This window comes from Hemicordylus capensis, chromosome 4, assembly GCF_027244095.1.
Source record: "Hemicordylus capensis ecotype Gifberg chromosome 4, rHemCap1.1.pri, whole genome shotgun sequence".
Classification (NCBI taxonomy): Eukaryota; Metazoa; Chordata; class Lepidosauria; order Squamata; family Cordylidae; genus Hemicordylus; species Hemicordylus capensis.
Window position 1 is genome coordinate 260,265,281 of NC_069660.1, and position 14,614 is coordinate 260,279,894.

At 42.4% G+C, this 14,614-nt stretch overlaps 1 protein-coding gene across 2 annotated transcripts in view; it reads right to left on the reverse strand.

Annotated features, from left to right (window-relative positions):
• Window positions 1-1,565: 1,565 nt before the first annotated feature.
• The window catches only part of SDR16C5 (short chain dehydrogenase/reductase family 16C member 5), a 45,462-nt gene continuing 32,413 nt past the window's right edge, over window positions 1,566-14,614 (reverse strand). Inside the window, exons 4-7 of one of the 2 annotated variants that reach the window (XM_053247201.1) lie at window positions 13,866-13,965; window positions 10,235-10,379; window positions 6,620-6,745; window positions 1,566-3,407 (exon numbers count right to left, since the gene is read on the reverse strand). In XM_053247201.1, coding sequence (XP_053103176.1) covers window positions 3,314-3,407; window positions 6,620-6,745; window positions 10,235-10,379; window positions 13,866-13,965 — 465 coding nt within the window. In that variant the 3' untranslated portion in view covers window positions 1,566-3,313. The remainder of the gene's footprint in view (window positions 3,408-6,619; window positions 6,746-10,234; window positions 10,380-13,865; window positions 13,966-14,614) is intronic. The other variant, XM_053247203.1, reaches the window with a different exon arrangement.

Sequence of the window (14,614 nt, forward strand, 5' to 3'; positions counted from 1 at the left end):
TATAGCCATAGAGGGCTATGAACTTGACAAATAGTTAGAACAGGAAGCATATGAGTTGTGTTTCCTGTTCCCTTGCATTTGGTGATATAGAAGAGCACATATTGCAGCAAAATGTGCAACCTACCTTACCTTTGGCACTTTAGCATTAAAAAAAAGTTTTAAAATTTCATAACAATAATTTGAAGTAGAACAACAAGCATTACACATAACAAATATAACCCTTTCTACAAATCACAAATTCTAATTTCTACTAGATTGCAAAATAACCTTATTTACAGGTGAAACTCGGAAAATTAGAATATCGTGCAAAACTCCATTAATTTCAGTAATGCAAATTAAAAGGTGAAACTGATATATGAGACAGACACATTACATGCAACGCGAGATAAGTCAAGCCTTAATTTGTTATAATTGTGATGATCATGGCGTACAGCTCATGAAAACCCCAAATCCACAATCTCAGAAAATTAGAATATTACATGGAACCAAGAAGACAAGGATTGAAGAATAGAACAATATCGGACCTCTGAAAAGTATACAGTGTACTGTGCTTGATTGGCCAGCAAACTCACCTGACCTGACCCCATAGTGAATCTATGGGGCATTGCCAAGAGAAGGATGGGAGACATGAGACCAAACAATGCAGAATTGCTGAAGGCCGCTAATGAAGCATCCTGGTCTTCCATAATACCTCATTAGTGCCACAGGCTGATAGCATCCATGCCACGCCGCATTGAGGCAGTAATTGCTGCAAAAGGGGCCCAAACCAAGTACTGAATACATATGCATGCTTATACTTTTCAGAGGTCCGATACTGTTCTATTCTTCAATCCTTGTCTTATTGGTTCCATGTAATATTCTAATTTTCTGAGATTGTGGATTTGGGGTTTTCATGAGCTGTACGCCATGATCATCACAATTATAACAAATTAAGGCTTGACTTATCTCGCGTTGCATGTAATGCGTCTGTCCCATATATCAGTTTCACCTTTTAATTTGCATTACTAAAATTAATGGACTTTTGCACGATATTCTAATTTTCCGAGTTTCACCTGTAACAATCCTTCCAGACACTAATATGATCAGAATGGGCAAAGCTTTCCTGATTTGTAAACAAAATAAAATCCAACCATGTAGTTAAAAAGCATTGGGATTGGTCTGACCCAGTCAAAGGTGTATAGTATGGGTCGATTTTCCCAATATAGCTATATGTTACATGTGCTGGTACCAAGTATCAAGGGTCATGGTTTTATTTTTTCAGTGCTGAGCAGTAGACAGTCTAGTGACTTTTAACATAAATATTATCAAATCCTTAGATGATAACTGGACTCAAACTCAGCCTCTGCTTTATAATGGCACTTTAGCATGTTCCATGCTTCGCTTCTAGTTTACCTGAGAAATCTTATCACAGTTACAACCTCACAACAGTGTGTCCATCCCATGTTTGCCTCCGCTGTATACTAAGTTTTATGAATGAATGAATCTCTATTTCTATCATGGACCAAAAACAAAGCCATAACACAGGCAAATGCTAATCAGTTTTATGGACTGAAGATGGCCATGGCTCTGGAGGAATTAAGAGTTTATTTGGTAGACATATTACTTGCATGCTGGGATGCAAATTGGAACCTTCTAAAAGGCTTCTACATCTCTCTCTCTCTCCACAAAATGTAAACAACACAAACAAGTTCAACATCCAACTATTACAAAGAAACTCAGAAAACAAGAAATTCAAATCAGATCCCCTTTCCTCCAACCTGCATTTTGTCATATCTGAAGTTGCTTATCTTTCACCGATTAAAGTTTCCATGAACTGAGATTATTCATTACTGAAGCAGCCATATCATACAATACATCTATAAGAAAACATAAATGCATTATGTTGATAAGTTTGAGGTAAAAGAACAAGATTTGGGCCAACCAGCTACTTTGAGTGCTAACCAATAACTAAAATGCTTCCTTTTGTTAATGGTCAGGGATTGATCAGAAGGCAAAGTTTCATTTTTCATATTTATGTTTGGAATACCATCTTTAAGTGAACTGTTCTGAATATAAATAGGAAATACTACTTGAGTACAGCAGTGTCTGTACTCTTGGCCCTGTCATTTGGTCCTGTCTTCAGATATTAACATATCAAGATGTAGAGATCAGTTCCATATAAAACACATACCAGACCTCCCCACAATGAAAATAAAGCAACGAATCCCATTTTGGAAAGAAATCTCTGTTACTAATATATATGGCACACAGGGGGTGGGGGTTGAAAAGTTAGTACAGTCTTTGGATAAATATAAAACAGATTTATATGCCAGATGGTGCATTGGATAAGGCGTGTTATATGGTGGTGGTCTCCAGTTAGAAAGCCATAGATGTGCACTAGTATACCACATGGGATGCCTAGCATTCCCAGCTAAAGTGAGTTTCTCTCCTGAGTACAGTGTTCGTCTCTGCTCTGTCATAAACAGTGAGGATGGAGCTATGGAGCATGCAAGGCAGGGATTGCCAACACTCCCACGGGTCCTGTACCTGGGAGCAGCATCCTTGCTTTACCTAAGTGACTAAAGAGGGCTAATGATGCAGAAATATTAGTCAAAATCTTCATCCACCACAGAAAGCCCAACTGAGAAGATCAGCATGTTGCAGCCCAAACACCAAAATCTTGCTATTTGTGTTAAAGTTAAAATAGCTAGATGCACAAATCTACTAATGCAGGTGGGAAGCAGGACCCAAGATTTAAAATGATATGCCGTTTCTCGGGGTGGTGGGGAGGCAATTGGTGTGTCACAGGTTGTGCAAATGCATGTGTTGTGCCGCATCCGCACAACACTAGTCTAGAACGCAAGTTCCCAACCTAGCAGAACTAGATAGTGTGACATCCTTGCCCTATCCTTGCATTAGTCTGGCTATCAGTCATTGTTTTATTTATACATAAAAAGGTACAGCTAGTATTGTATTAAAATCTTAAAATTGTATTAAAAGGTATTAGAATCTTAATACATCCATATAACATTTGTTTCCCAGTATTATTTTATTGCAGTAAAATACATCAGTTCGCAAGCTACATATGATAGTGACATTGAACCAGAGAGTTGTAATCCTCTCATACTCTGCCATCTGTGTAATTTGGTACTAGATCTTAGTTTTTACCGATGGTCCACCCCAATGACCCCACCCCACTGCCATTAGCTTTAGGCATAAATATTCACTATGGCAAGAGTCTGACATATGGAATCACCTGAGTTCCATACACATATTGAAAAGCAGATATATCAAGGCACTTGGATTTATTGTTGGTTTCTGAAGTTTATGGTCTTCAGTTCTTCTTTGCATGACCTCTGAACTTATTCATAAGATTGAAGAGTCCAAAGTAGTCTGCAGTGAGATGCACTAATTTTCCAGGCATGGTACTAGAGAAAAGAGACAGAACACAAGCCAGTGAGTGTTAAACTACACAAGATGGTTTTGTGCTTTTGCTTCATTAGGCACCAGCACACGGTTTCCAAATGCTGCACTTGCCCCATACTTCCACATGGCCCCACTTCTCAAGTCTGAATATAAAACAACTCACAGCTCACTAGTTACTGCTTTGGTAGTTTTTACTTACCACATTTCCTCTTTCTGTGCCCTAGTGCCAATCTACACATGATGCAGCAGATTCTAAAATGGATATCCTGACACACCCAATTCAGCCATTGGGGGCTGCCAATTTGTTTGGGCAGTGGTATGTTAAACTGTTTCCCTACCTTTTTCTCCATCAATGTCGGGGTGGACAATCTTGGCCTCCCAGCTGTTGTTGCACTACAACTCTCACCATTCCCAGATGGGAGTTGTAGTTCAACAACAGCAGGGAGGAAGGCCAAGATTGTCCAGCACAGTCTAAATTCTGCTCCAGCTGCTGTGTCCCTGTGGGAAATGGGAGGTGATATAGGAGCCTATGGGGTGTGTGTGTGTTTTCTGCTGGTGGCATGCAGCATCCATTACGAGTGACAGAACAGGCAGAAATTCAATGTCTCTACTATGATACACTATGCTACAATGTACTATGCACAGCTTCTGCTGGTCAATTTCTGCATCTTAGGAAGTTTCTCAGAAACCCTCCAAGAAAAGAGATGTTAAGCTGTAAAGAATGGAAGGATAATTTCTATTTCCTCAGTTAATCTCACATGATAGATACCTGCATATTCTTTCCTTCTCTCACACAACCCATGCACCTTTTCTGGGTAACAGTTTCATGCAATAGTTTCCCTAAAAGTTTCCCTAACCCCTGCTAACTGGGCAAAGAGGCACCTTTTACCATGGTGATTCTCTTTATTTAGCAGGGGGAGAGTAACTGGCCGTCCCAGCACAGTACTTCCAGTGACTGTTGCTGGTGTGTGTCCTATGCTTTTTTTTTTTTTAGAATGTGAGCCCTTTGGGGACAGGGAGCCATCTTATTTGCTTTATTTCTCTTTGTAAACCGCCCTGAGCCATTTTTGGAAGGGCGGTATAGAAATCGAATTTATTATCATCATCATCATCATCATCATAAAAGATCCTCACTTGCCCCAGCAGGTTTTAAGAACAGTCTAATAACAAGGGAGACTAGATTTTAATCCATCTAGCTCAGTAATGCATCCTCTCCCACTGCTGCTAAACAAATGTGAACTTGTTCTCCCAGTCTTAATCCCCAACAAAGCTGATGCTCTCCTTGGGAGGAGGGAAATATGGTTGTCTATATTATTTTACCCTGGGGCTTTTTTATTTTACTCTCCAGCTTTGGGGGAGGACAAAATTTAGATTGTGAGAACAGCAGGGAGAATCGGTTACGAGCCTCTCTCCATCCAAGGAAATGAGCACCTTCTCACAATAGTTGGATATATGAGTAGAAGGGGGGAGAGATCTGATAGATCTCCTATAATTTATTTATTATTTATTTATTCGATTTCTATACCGCCCTTCCAAAAATGGCTCAGGGTGGTTTACACAGAGAAATAACAAACAAATAAGTTGGAACCCTGTCCCCGAAGGGCTCACAATCTAAAAAGAAACATAAAAAAGACACCAGCAACAGTCACTGGAGGTACTGTGCTGGTGGTGAATAGGGCCAGTTACTCTCCCCCTGCTAAATAAAGAAAATCACCACATTAAAAGGTGCCTCTTTGCCAAGTTAGCAGAGGTATAATGCATGTAGTTTGATCTTTAATTGCATTTCCTGCCTTCTCTGGAGCCCATAAGATGGTTTATCATTGATTTATTGTTTGATTGACTAAGTGCCATCAAGTCAGTGTCAACTCTTAGCGACCACCTAGATAAGATTCTCTCCAGGATGATCTGTCTTCAACTTGGCCTTTTAGGTTTCTCATTGTTGCATTCATTGCTGTCATAATTGAGTCCATCCACCTTGCTGCTGGTCATCCTCTTCTTCTCTTTCCTTCAACTTTCCCCAGCATTATGGACTTCTCAAGGGAGTTAGGTCTTCGCATAATGTGTCCAAAGTATGATAGTTTGAGCCTGGTCATTTGTGCTTTGAGTGAGAATTCTTGATTGATTTGTTCTATGATCCATTTGTTTGTTTTCCTGGGTATCCTCAAAAGTCTTCTCCAGCACCAAAGTTCAAAAGCATCAGTACTTTTCAGTGTCACAGGAAAAACCATTGCCTGAACAATTCTAATCTTTGTAGGTATAAACACGTCGTGGCATTTAAATATCCTTTCCAAGGCCTTTATTGCAGCCCTGCCAAGTTCTAGTCTGCGGTCTATTTCGTGACTGCTGGATCAAGATGGTCGACCATCAACTGCTGTTGATGGTCGAGCCTAAAATGCAGAAGCTATCTACCACTTCAATGTCTTCATTATAAATTCTGAGGCTGGTTGCTGTAACTGTTGTCATTAAGTTAGTCTTCTTTACATTTAGTTGTAGTCCCATTTTTTCATTGTGCTCCTTGACTTTCATTACTAGAGCTTGCAGACCATCCACATTCTCAGCTATCAGAGTGGTGTCATCAGCATAGCACAGGTTATTGATGTTTCTTCCTCCAACTTTAAAACCGCACTCATCTTCTTCCAATCCAGCTTCCCTCATTATATGTTCACAGCATGTAAATTAAATAAATAAGGAGAACATATACAGCCTTGTTTTACTCCTTTGCCAATCTGGAAATAGTCTTGTTTCACCATGTTCCATCTAGACCGTGGCTTCCTTTTAAAGGAACAAAGTGCACCCCATGTGACAGCACTAGAACTCAAAAATGCTTAGCTATTTTTTCCATGGCACTGAGCCTATGTCCCCTTCAAAATTTCAACTGACATTTTCCAAACTGTTTTGTCTTGCAGACACGACCTTGTGACAAAAAGTCATTGGTTTATCAGGTCTGTCCCAAGCTGCTACACTGTATGAACCGAGAGAGGCACCCCAGGATCTGCTTCAAATAATGAACACATGAAGCTAACGTTTACCAAGTCAGACCATTGCTCTATCTAGCTCAGCACTGAAAGGGTCAGATTGTCAGGAATGGAACCTGGAACCTTCTGCATGCAGAGCATGTACTCTAATACTGAATACTAATGTCACAGAAGATCCTCTCTTTACTGCATACTGTTTCACTGGTACAACTAAAAATATTGCTTAGGGTTTCCCTTACTGTTTTATTGCATCTGCAATGTACATGCTTCGTGGCATTAACACAAGTTGCTCATTCCGAAGTACAGCAGATACTATTCTCTCAGCTGCATATTCAGGATCTAGAATAGGGAGCAAACGTGGCCACCTGAAAAGATACATAGAAGGAGAACACTTTAGAAGTATCCCTACTGTTGTTTCCTTCAATTAATTATTTTTAGATAGGAAAGTTGCTGCCTAATCTACGTAGTGCCATTTTTAATATCTCAAGACAGAAAGGTCTTCAGTGAACTTTCATAGAGATCATTGTAGTTCTCTATGGAAATTCTGGTAGTGGAATTGTAATACTTTAAGGGGGGAGGGGAAGAGTGAGTGAGTGAGAAAGTTCATACCTGACAAAAGAGGGAAAGGATTATCTACCTAGAATGGTGGATCAATTTCAGGCATAATGTTTTAAGTCAGTAGATAATGGCATAAGACATATTTCATATGAAGTCTAGCAAAACGGGCAGAAATTCAATGTCTTTTGTCTTGAATAATGCTATTATGGTGGACAGCTTCTGCTGCTCAGTTTCTGTACACAGAAGCTCTGCCAGAAGAGGTCTCAAATACATAATGCAAAGATACTGCGAGGACGATATGCAATACACCTGCTTCCCAAATATGTCCATGATCGAGACAGCCTGATTTGCAGCAATAAACTGGAAGAATGGCATACCAACGACTGGTCCATTTAGTAGAGCTGTGCAGCTCAAAATTGTCAGATTTTTATCGGACCCCAACAGGGAAACTGTTGTGAGGGACTAATATGACTCTCCCAAACTGGGGAATCATGTTGGAAATGATCTGGTTGGATAACATTAGGAATCTGACAACTTTTCACATTCAGGTGGAACCTTCTTACTATCCCCCTCCCCTATGTGGGACCCAGGTGAGTGCAGAAGAAAGCAGGTACAATGGCCTCTTCAGTTGTCCAGAGCACTGGATCCAGCCAATATGCCACTTCTCTGTGGCTTCTATTTTAAAGGTTCCCCCCACCCCCACTTTAAACTCCTTAGGCCCCAACAAATGTCTTGGGTGGGTGGGAACTGTAGTTCTGACATCCCTTAAAAGAACTACAATTTTTACGACACCCTGCACCAATTGGGGACCTGCAAATAACCTAAAAGGGGAAATGTACCTTTTATCTCAGGTAAGGGAGGGGAATGGGAGAGGGCAATGAGTGGGGGGATCTGGCAGGTATGTTGGAACCCTGACAGAATTCCACAATGACAGGAGATAAACGTCATCAGAGCTATGGCTGTCAGAGCTCCCTCCTGTCATTACAGAACTCATTCCAATAGTGCCCAGCACAGAGCATATTGGGTCCATGCCTGTTGGATCCGGCACAACACACCATCCTACCATTTAGTAGTGGCTTTTCAAGGTATCAGGCAGATGTCTTCTTCAGCTCTGCTACTTGGAATCCCTTAGCAGATGACACCAAGGACTGAACTTGGGACACTGGCATGAAAGCCTGACCCTAACTAGATTTTACTAGGGACTGGGTGATGAGGACTCAGAGGGTGAGGCACCTGAAGAGTCAGCTGACTCTGGGAACCTCTGCCTGGAGGACACCCCTCTGCCCATATCCTCCGATTCTGAGGATGCCCTGGGCACCCCACCCATGGCCAAGGAATTTCCCCCTCTCGATAGGAGCCTTCATTTAAGAAATAGGGCATGGCCTCCACATGTAGCCACAAGTTCTAGCAGGAGGAGAGGAGCTTGAAACTGGAACCTGGAGAAGATCTATACAAGACCTCATTCTATGGTAAGCAGTTGCTGAAGCAACACTTTTATGGATGCTCCCTGTTTGATGTGTATAACTTGCTCCAGAACTCCTGGCTATTGAAGCCCAGCTCAGCTTGACTACACTCTTGGCTTATCCCTTGCATTGAACTTCTGGTTTCTGATCCCTGGCACATCTTTGACTATGTCTTCACCTGCCACTGTTGGATTGCTGCCTGGGTTTGGCCTTTGCTGTACGCCCTCAATTTTGCCTGCCCTTTGAACAGATTCCTAGTGTGGACTATTAGCTCCTCCATTGCTATTAGATGTGCCAGTGCCAGCTGCAACATGACATACATTAGTGAAAGTTTGGGTTTTTTGTTGCTGTTAAGAGATCAACACTTCATATTTGAGTTCTTTAAGGCCTCTTGGGTGAATGCTACCTGGATCCTGTGACCTATTAATTCTTTCAGTTAACCCAAGAATGTCATCTTGTCACCTCCATTTGACTCAGTTCTTTAGATGCCGTCCCTGGAAAAAGCACCTCACGCATGGGCACATGTCCAGCAACTTGAGTAAAATTATTATTTATTATTATTTTTTACATTTATATCCCGCTCTTCCTCCAAGAAGCCCAGAGCGGTGTACTACATACTTGAGTTTCTCTTTCACAACAACCCTGTGAAGTAGGTTAGGCTGAGAGAGAAGTGACTGGCCCAGAGTCACCCAGCTAGTTTCATGGCTGAATGGGGATTTGAATTCAGGTCTCCCCGGTCTTAGTCCAGCACTCTAACCACTACACCACGCTGGCTCTCAAAACTGATGCAGATAATCCACTCGGCTTCACGGCAATCTCCCTGTCCTCTTTAGTAATCCTTTCACACGGGTTGCCCAACAGTTCAACCACCTGCTAGGTTAGCTTCCCATTTTTGATGTATTTAAAGAAATGTTTGTCTCAATGCTTTTGGCAGTAAACATGTCATTTTCTTCACTTGCCTTACTATAAACTGGGTTTTGCCAGAGTTTGTGCTCCTTTATATTTTCCTCTTTGGGGAAAGGCTTCCACTTTCTAGAGGAAGCCTTGTTACCTTTTATTGTTTCCTTGGCTCAGATCATTAATTTGCCGGTGTGGTTTAATAACCACCCACTAAAATGCATTCACAACAAGCAAAAGGCATAGTGGCATTTATCAGATTGGTCATGTTATCATAGGAAAGTAGTTATTTGAATAGTGGCTGCAAAGGAAGTGGCCAAAAATAACCTACCTCATGTGCATTCACCAACCAGTCATGCACACAAAGACTATGCACACAACCGGAGAGAAGGTGAGCAGGCAGGCTGCACTAAACTTACCTTTCCCCCAGACGACCCCAGAATGGTGGTGGGAAGCACAGACTGCGCTGCTACATGCAACTTGGATCTTTGGAGGCCAGGATAAAGAGTCCCGGCTTCTATGTAGCCCACAATGCACTGCACAATGAGCATGGTGCATTGGGGGATACCCCTGTGGAATGGGCACCTGTGTTCACTTGGGCTGCAAGCAGCCTGAGCAGCCACACAACCTCAGAACTGGGGTTAAGGGTGCACTTGCACCTTTAACTTTGGTAAGAGGCCGGGTCCAAAAGGCAGGTTAGACACTGTGGCAGCACCAGAAACTACCTCAATCCTTGTGCTGCACACCAGCAGCCTAGCCCAGGCTGGACTGCTCTAGCGTGGGTTAGGCTGTTTGTGAGAACAGCTGTACTGGAACCTGCTTGCTCACACTTAAGTTTCATATGTGGGTGGAAAAGCAACTTGATGTGTTTCAATCTTCCTTAATTATATTATATGACTAGAGTTAAAGTCCTATGGATACCAACAGTTAACTCACTTTGTCTCAACGCCATCAAACATGCTGGTGTTAATGAAATATGGGCAGACAAGTGTAGATTTAACACCAGTCTTCCCCAATGCCAACATCTCGGTATGTATAGATTCAGCAAAACCAACAGCTGCAAATTTACTTGCACAGTAATCTGTAAAGTGAGAGGAAGATGTAGATATCTCTTAGTAGTAAATATAACACGTGGGCAAAGCAAACTATGAGACTAGATATCAAGTTCTTAGCAATTCTTGTATAATCTTTCTAACAGCCCTTTTTGATTAACTTTTTTTTCCTGATTAGAAAGCAGTACAGAATGCCCAGCCACTTAGTTTTTCAAGAGGGTCTCTTCACCATGTCCCATCATCATCATAAGGATGCTTGGTGGCAGAGAATGCCTTCTTTGTGGTTGCACCCAGTTACAGAACTCCCTGCCCTTAGAATCAGATTGGTCTCTTTGCTCATGGCTTTTATATGCTAAGCCAAAATTGTTTTATTCTAGCAGGCTTATGATGGCTCCTAAATCCTGCTCTGAATATGACATTCTTTTTAGCTTATTATACATTTTAAAATTATGTTACTGCCCACCCTGAGCATATTGTGAGTTAAAGGCATCATTAAAATCAATACTTTCCAAGCCCACCCTTTCCAAGCCCACCATATATATGCAGTCTCTTCTGCAGATGTGCAGTCTACTACGCTGCAGAATCATTGTAGAACTGGCCAAATCCGAGTGGCACAGACCTCCGAGTTCTTATAGCATCATGGGAGCCATTGTTCCAATGTTTGCTTCAAGTATGGAAAAATGTACGGAGAAAACCAATGCTTTTGAAAGTGCTACTGTTTTATGGTCTGCCACCTAATGGTGCAGTGAGGAAAAGACTTATCAAGCCAGAGGTTGCAGTTTTGAGTCCCCGCTGGTATGTTTCCCAGACCATGGGAAACACCTACATCGGGCAGCCGTGATATAGGAAGATGCTGAAAGGCATCATCTTATCCTGCGCAGGAGATGGCAATGGTAAGCCCCTCCTGTATTCTACCAAAGACAACTACAAGGCTCTGTGGTCGCTAGGAGTCGACACCGACTCGACGGCACACTTTACCTTTACCGTTTTATGGTGCAGCTCTATGGCCCTCACTGCCGAGCCATTAAAGTGAGGAGGCCAGACAAGCCTCAACCTTTACAAAGGTACCTTTGTGCTGGTGTGTATGCACCAGTGAGGTTATTGCTGCATACTAGCACTTGGACATCTCTAGAAAACTGTTCCTCCCTCTTCCTTTAAATCTTGCCTCAGAAATCAAACCTTTCCATAAGGCCATTGGCCTAATTCCTCAGGCCCGCATCCCCAAGCAAAACAAAGCCTAATGATTTTGTATTTATTATCAAGAATATTTACCGTATTTTTCGGACCATAAGACACACTTCCCCCCAAAAAAAGTGGGGGGGAAATGAGGGTGCGTCTTATGGTCCGAATGCTGTCGCCCGCCCGAATTAGGGGCCGAATCGGCCCAAGGTACTGCCGCCACGGCCGCCGCGGCCACCCACCCTCCCTCCCAGCTGCCCGAGTCCTCACCACCTTCAGGGACCCGCAATTGGAAAAGGAGAGAGGAGCTCGCAAACAGAGCTCCTCTCTCTGCAAAGCCTTGGCCCGAACTGGCGCTTTGGGCGCAAAGGACGCCTGGGAGTTCCGAAGAGCGTCGGAACTCTCAGGCGTCCTTTGCGCCCAAAGCGCCAGTTCGGGCCAAGGCTTTGCAGAGAGAGGAGCTCTGTTTGCGAGCTCCTCTCTCCTTCTCCAATTGCGGGTCCCTGAAGGTGGTGAGGACTCGGGCAGCTGGGAGGGCGGGAGGGTGGTCGGCGGTTGCGGCGGCAGTACCTTGGGCCGATTCGGCCCCTAATACGGGCAGTCGGTCGGCGGCAGCAGTAGCTTGGGCCGATTCGGCCCCTAATCCGGGCAGGCGGGCAGGCGGTCATCGTCGGCAGTATCTTGGGTCGATTCGGCCCCTAATCCGGGGGTGCGTCTTATGGTCAGGTGCGTCTTATGGTCCGAAAAATACGGTATATACCCCTTTTCAACAAGAAATTCAAAAGCACCTTACATAGCAAGAGGAATGCAAACATGAGAAAGAGGTTCCCTGTCCCTAAGCGGCTCCAGTCTAAACAAGAAATGGAAGGCAGACAAGTAGCAACAGCCACTGGAGGGATGCTGTACTGGGGTTGAAAAGGGCAGTTCCTCATCCCCTGCTAAATATAGGAGACACATCCTTTTGGAAGGTGCTTCTTTGCCCAGTTAACAGGGGTTAGCTAAGCACATAACCACAACTGAGCATATTTAATCCTTGAGATCCTTGCACCTTCTGTTCTCTCATACTGTCAAAGTTTAGATTTTAAGCTTCTTGAAGAAAGCTTATTTTTACTTATGCATGCTTTTAAAAAAAAGACTAAATTACAGCAGCTAGGATTATATATGCTTCTAATTGGCATATTTTGGAAATCCCTTCCTTAAACGACTGGTTTTTGAAAGTGTGGGACTATGCTTCAATTTCGAAAGTCTCAGCTTATGTACATGGTATATCTACTGAATCATTCATGTCTGTCTGGGAACCCTTTATAAATTATTATATCTGTTATGGTCAAACTTTGTTACCATTTTCTGGATTTTACTTATAGTGTTCTCGATATGTAACTTACAAGAAGCTGATCAGATTTTACAACTTTAAGAGTCTGAATTTCTTTTGCTTTGTCTTTTTCTAGATATCTTTTCTTTACTGATGTAATTAATTAAAAAAATGAGGTTTTTCATTATGAAAAATGATTGGTTTTATATTGTCTTTTGGTGATTTGTCTCTGTCTCCTTTGGCTTGCTTCTGAATAAAAATTCTTATTTTAAAAAAGACTAAAATATTAGTGGTGTTATAACCAAAAAAGGGCTTATAAGGCCTCCAAGCTCTGTAGTGGGTTCCAATAAGCTACCCATTTCCACCATAATTTGTCAGGACCCTCATAATTTGTGTGGAAATTCATGTGGGGGCATTATGAGATGGAATCCTTTTCTCAACAACCTCCTTTATGCAGATATGTGCTGTGCCCCAGTCTGTAATTTCATACTCCTAAAAGGGACTTTTGACACTTGATGTAGAGCCATGGATTGGCAACTGGTAAAGCAGCTTAAATGAAACCTTTGGACTAAAAAGAGGGGCCCTGCTACCCTTTCCATAGCATGAGTTGTAGAGCACTGTGAAAGCAGCCAAAAGTCTATGCACCTTTAGAAACATAGGAAGCTGCCTTCTATCGAGTCACACCATTGGTCCATCTAGCTCAGTATTGCCTACACAGACTGGCAGCAGCTTCTCCAAGGTTGCAGGCATGAGTCTTTCTCAGCCCTATCTTGGAGATGCCAGGGAGGGAACTTGGAACCTTCTGCTCTTCCCAAAGTGGCTCCATCCCCTAAGGGGAATATCTTACAGTGCTCACACATGTGGTCTCCCATTCAAATGCAAACCAGGGTGGACCCTACTTATCAAAGGGGACAATTCATGTTTGTTTCCTCAAGACCGGCTCTCCTCCCCAGGATGTGTGCTCCTTCCCAGATTGGGGAGTAAGCCTTTAGATTGCTCTGAAGCACATATGCTATGAACTAACCTGCCAGTCCATTGATTCCCATCAACCCAGCTCCACTTGCAATAGTCACCAAGTGTCCATGATTAGAAGCCATCATGGCTGGAAGGAATGCTTTGAAAGTCTATGAAGACAAAATACAAAGACCACTCCTGTTATAACAGAAGAACATATGGAGGAATACCACACATGCTAGTATAGTGGGTAAGATCAGGAGCAGCAAGCCACCAAGTTCCCCATAGATCTCACCAAGTGGCCTTAGGCCCACAGTTGTTTCTTACCTTAGATAGTCATTACAGGGGTGGTTGTAATTATTAGTTGAAATAGGAAAAGTGCAACAAGTAGAAGTCTGTTAGAAAGAAAGGTGCTCCCTTCTTTTTAATCTTTACCATTTTATGTATCAAATACTTTACAAGAACAGTATTCAAATTACACTGTTAAACCTATTATTTATTTATTTATTTAGCATATTTTTATACCGCCCTAACCCAAGGTCTCAGGGCCTGTCTCTCAACCTAGACAATTATGAAATATTTATTGACTATATGAGACTATAAGATGATTTAAGGCACTGAAATAAGAGGACACTCTAGCATTTGCATTTTTTTCTGTCTTATTTCTTCCTCTTAAGTCTAACCACCAAGCTCCTCCTCTCTTCCAATAAGGACGTCAATCTAAGTCAACCCAGTGGCAAGCTCAGAGAAAACAACTAAGTGTACTGTATTCTATGGATAAAGTACCTCTCAACTTCCTGGTATTTCTTTAAGGTTACA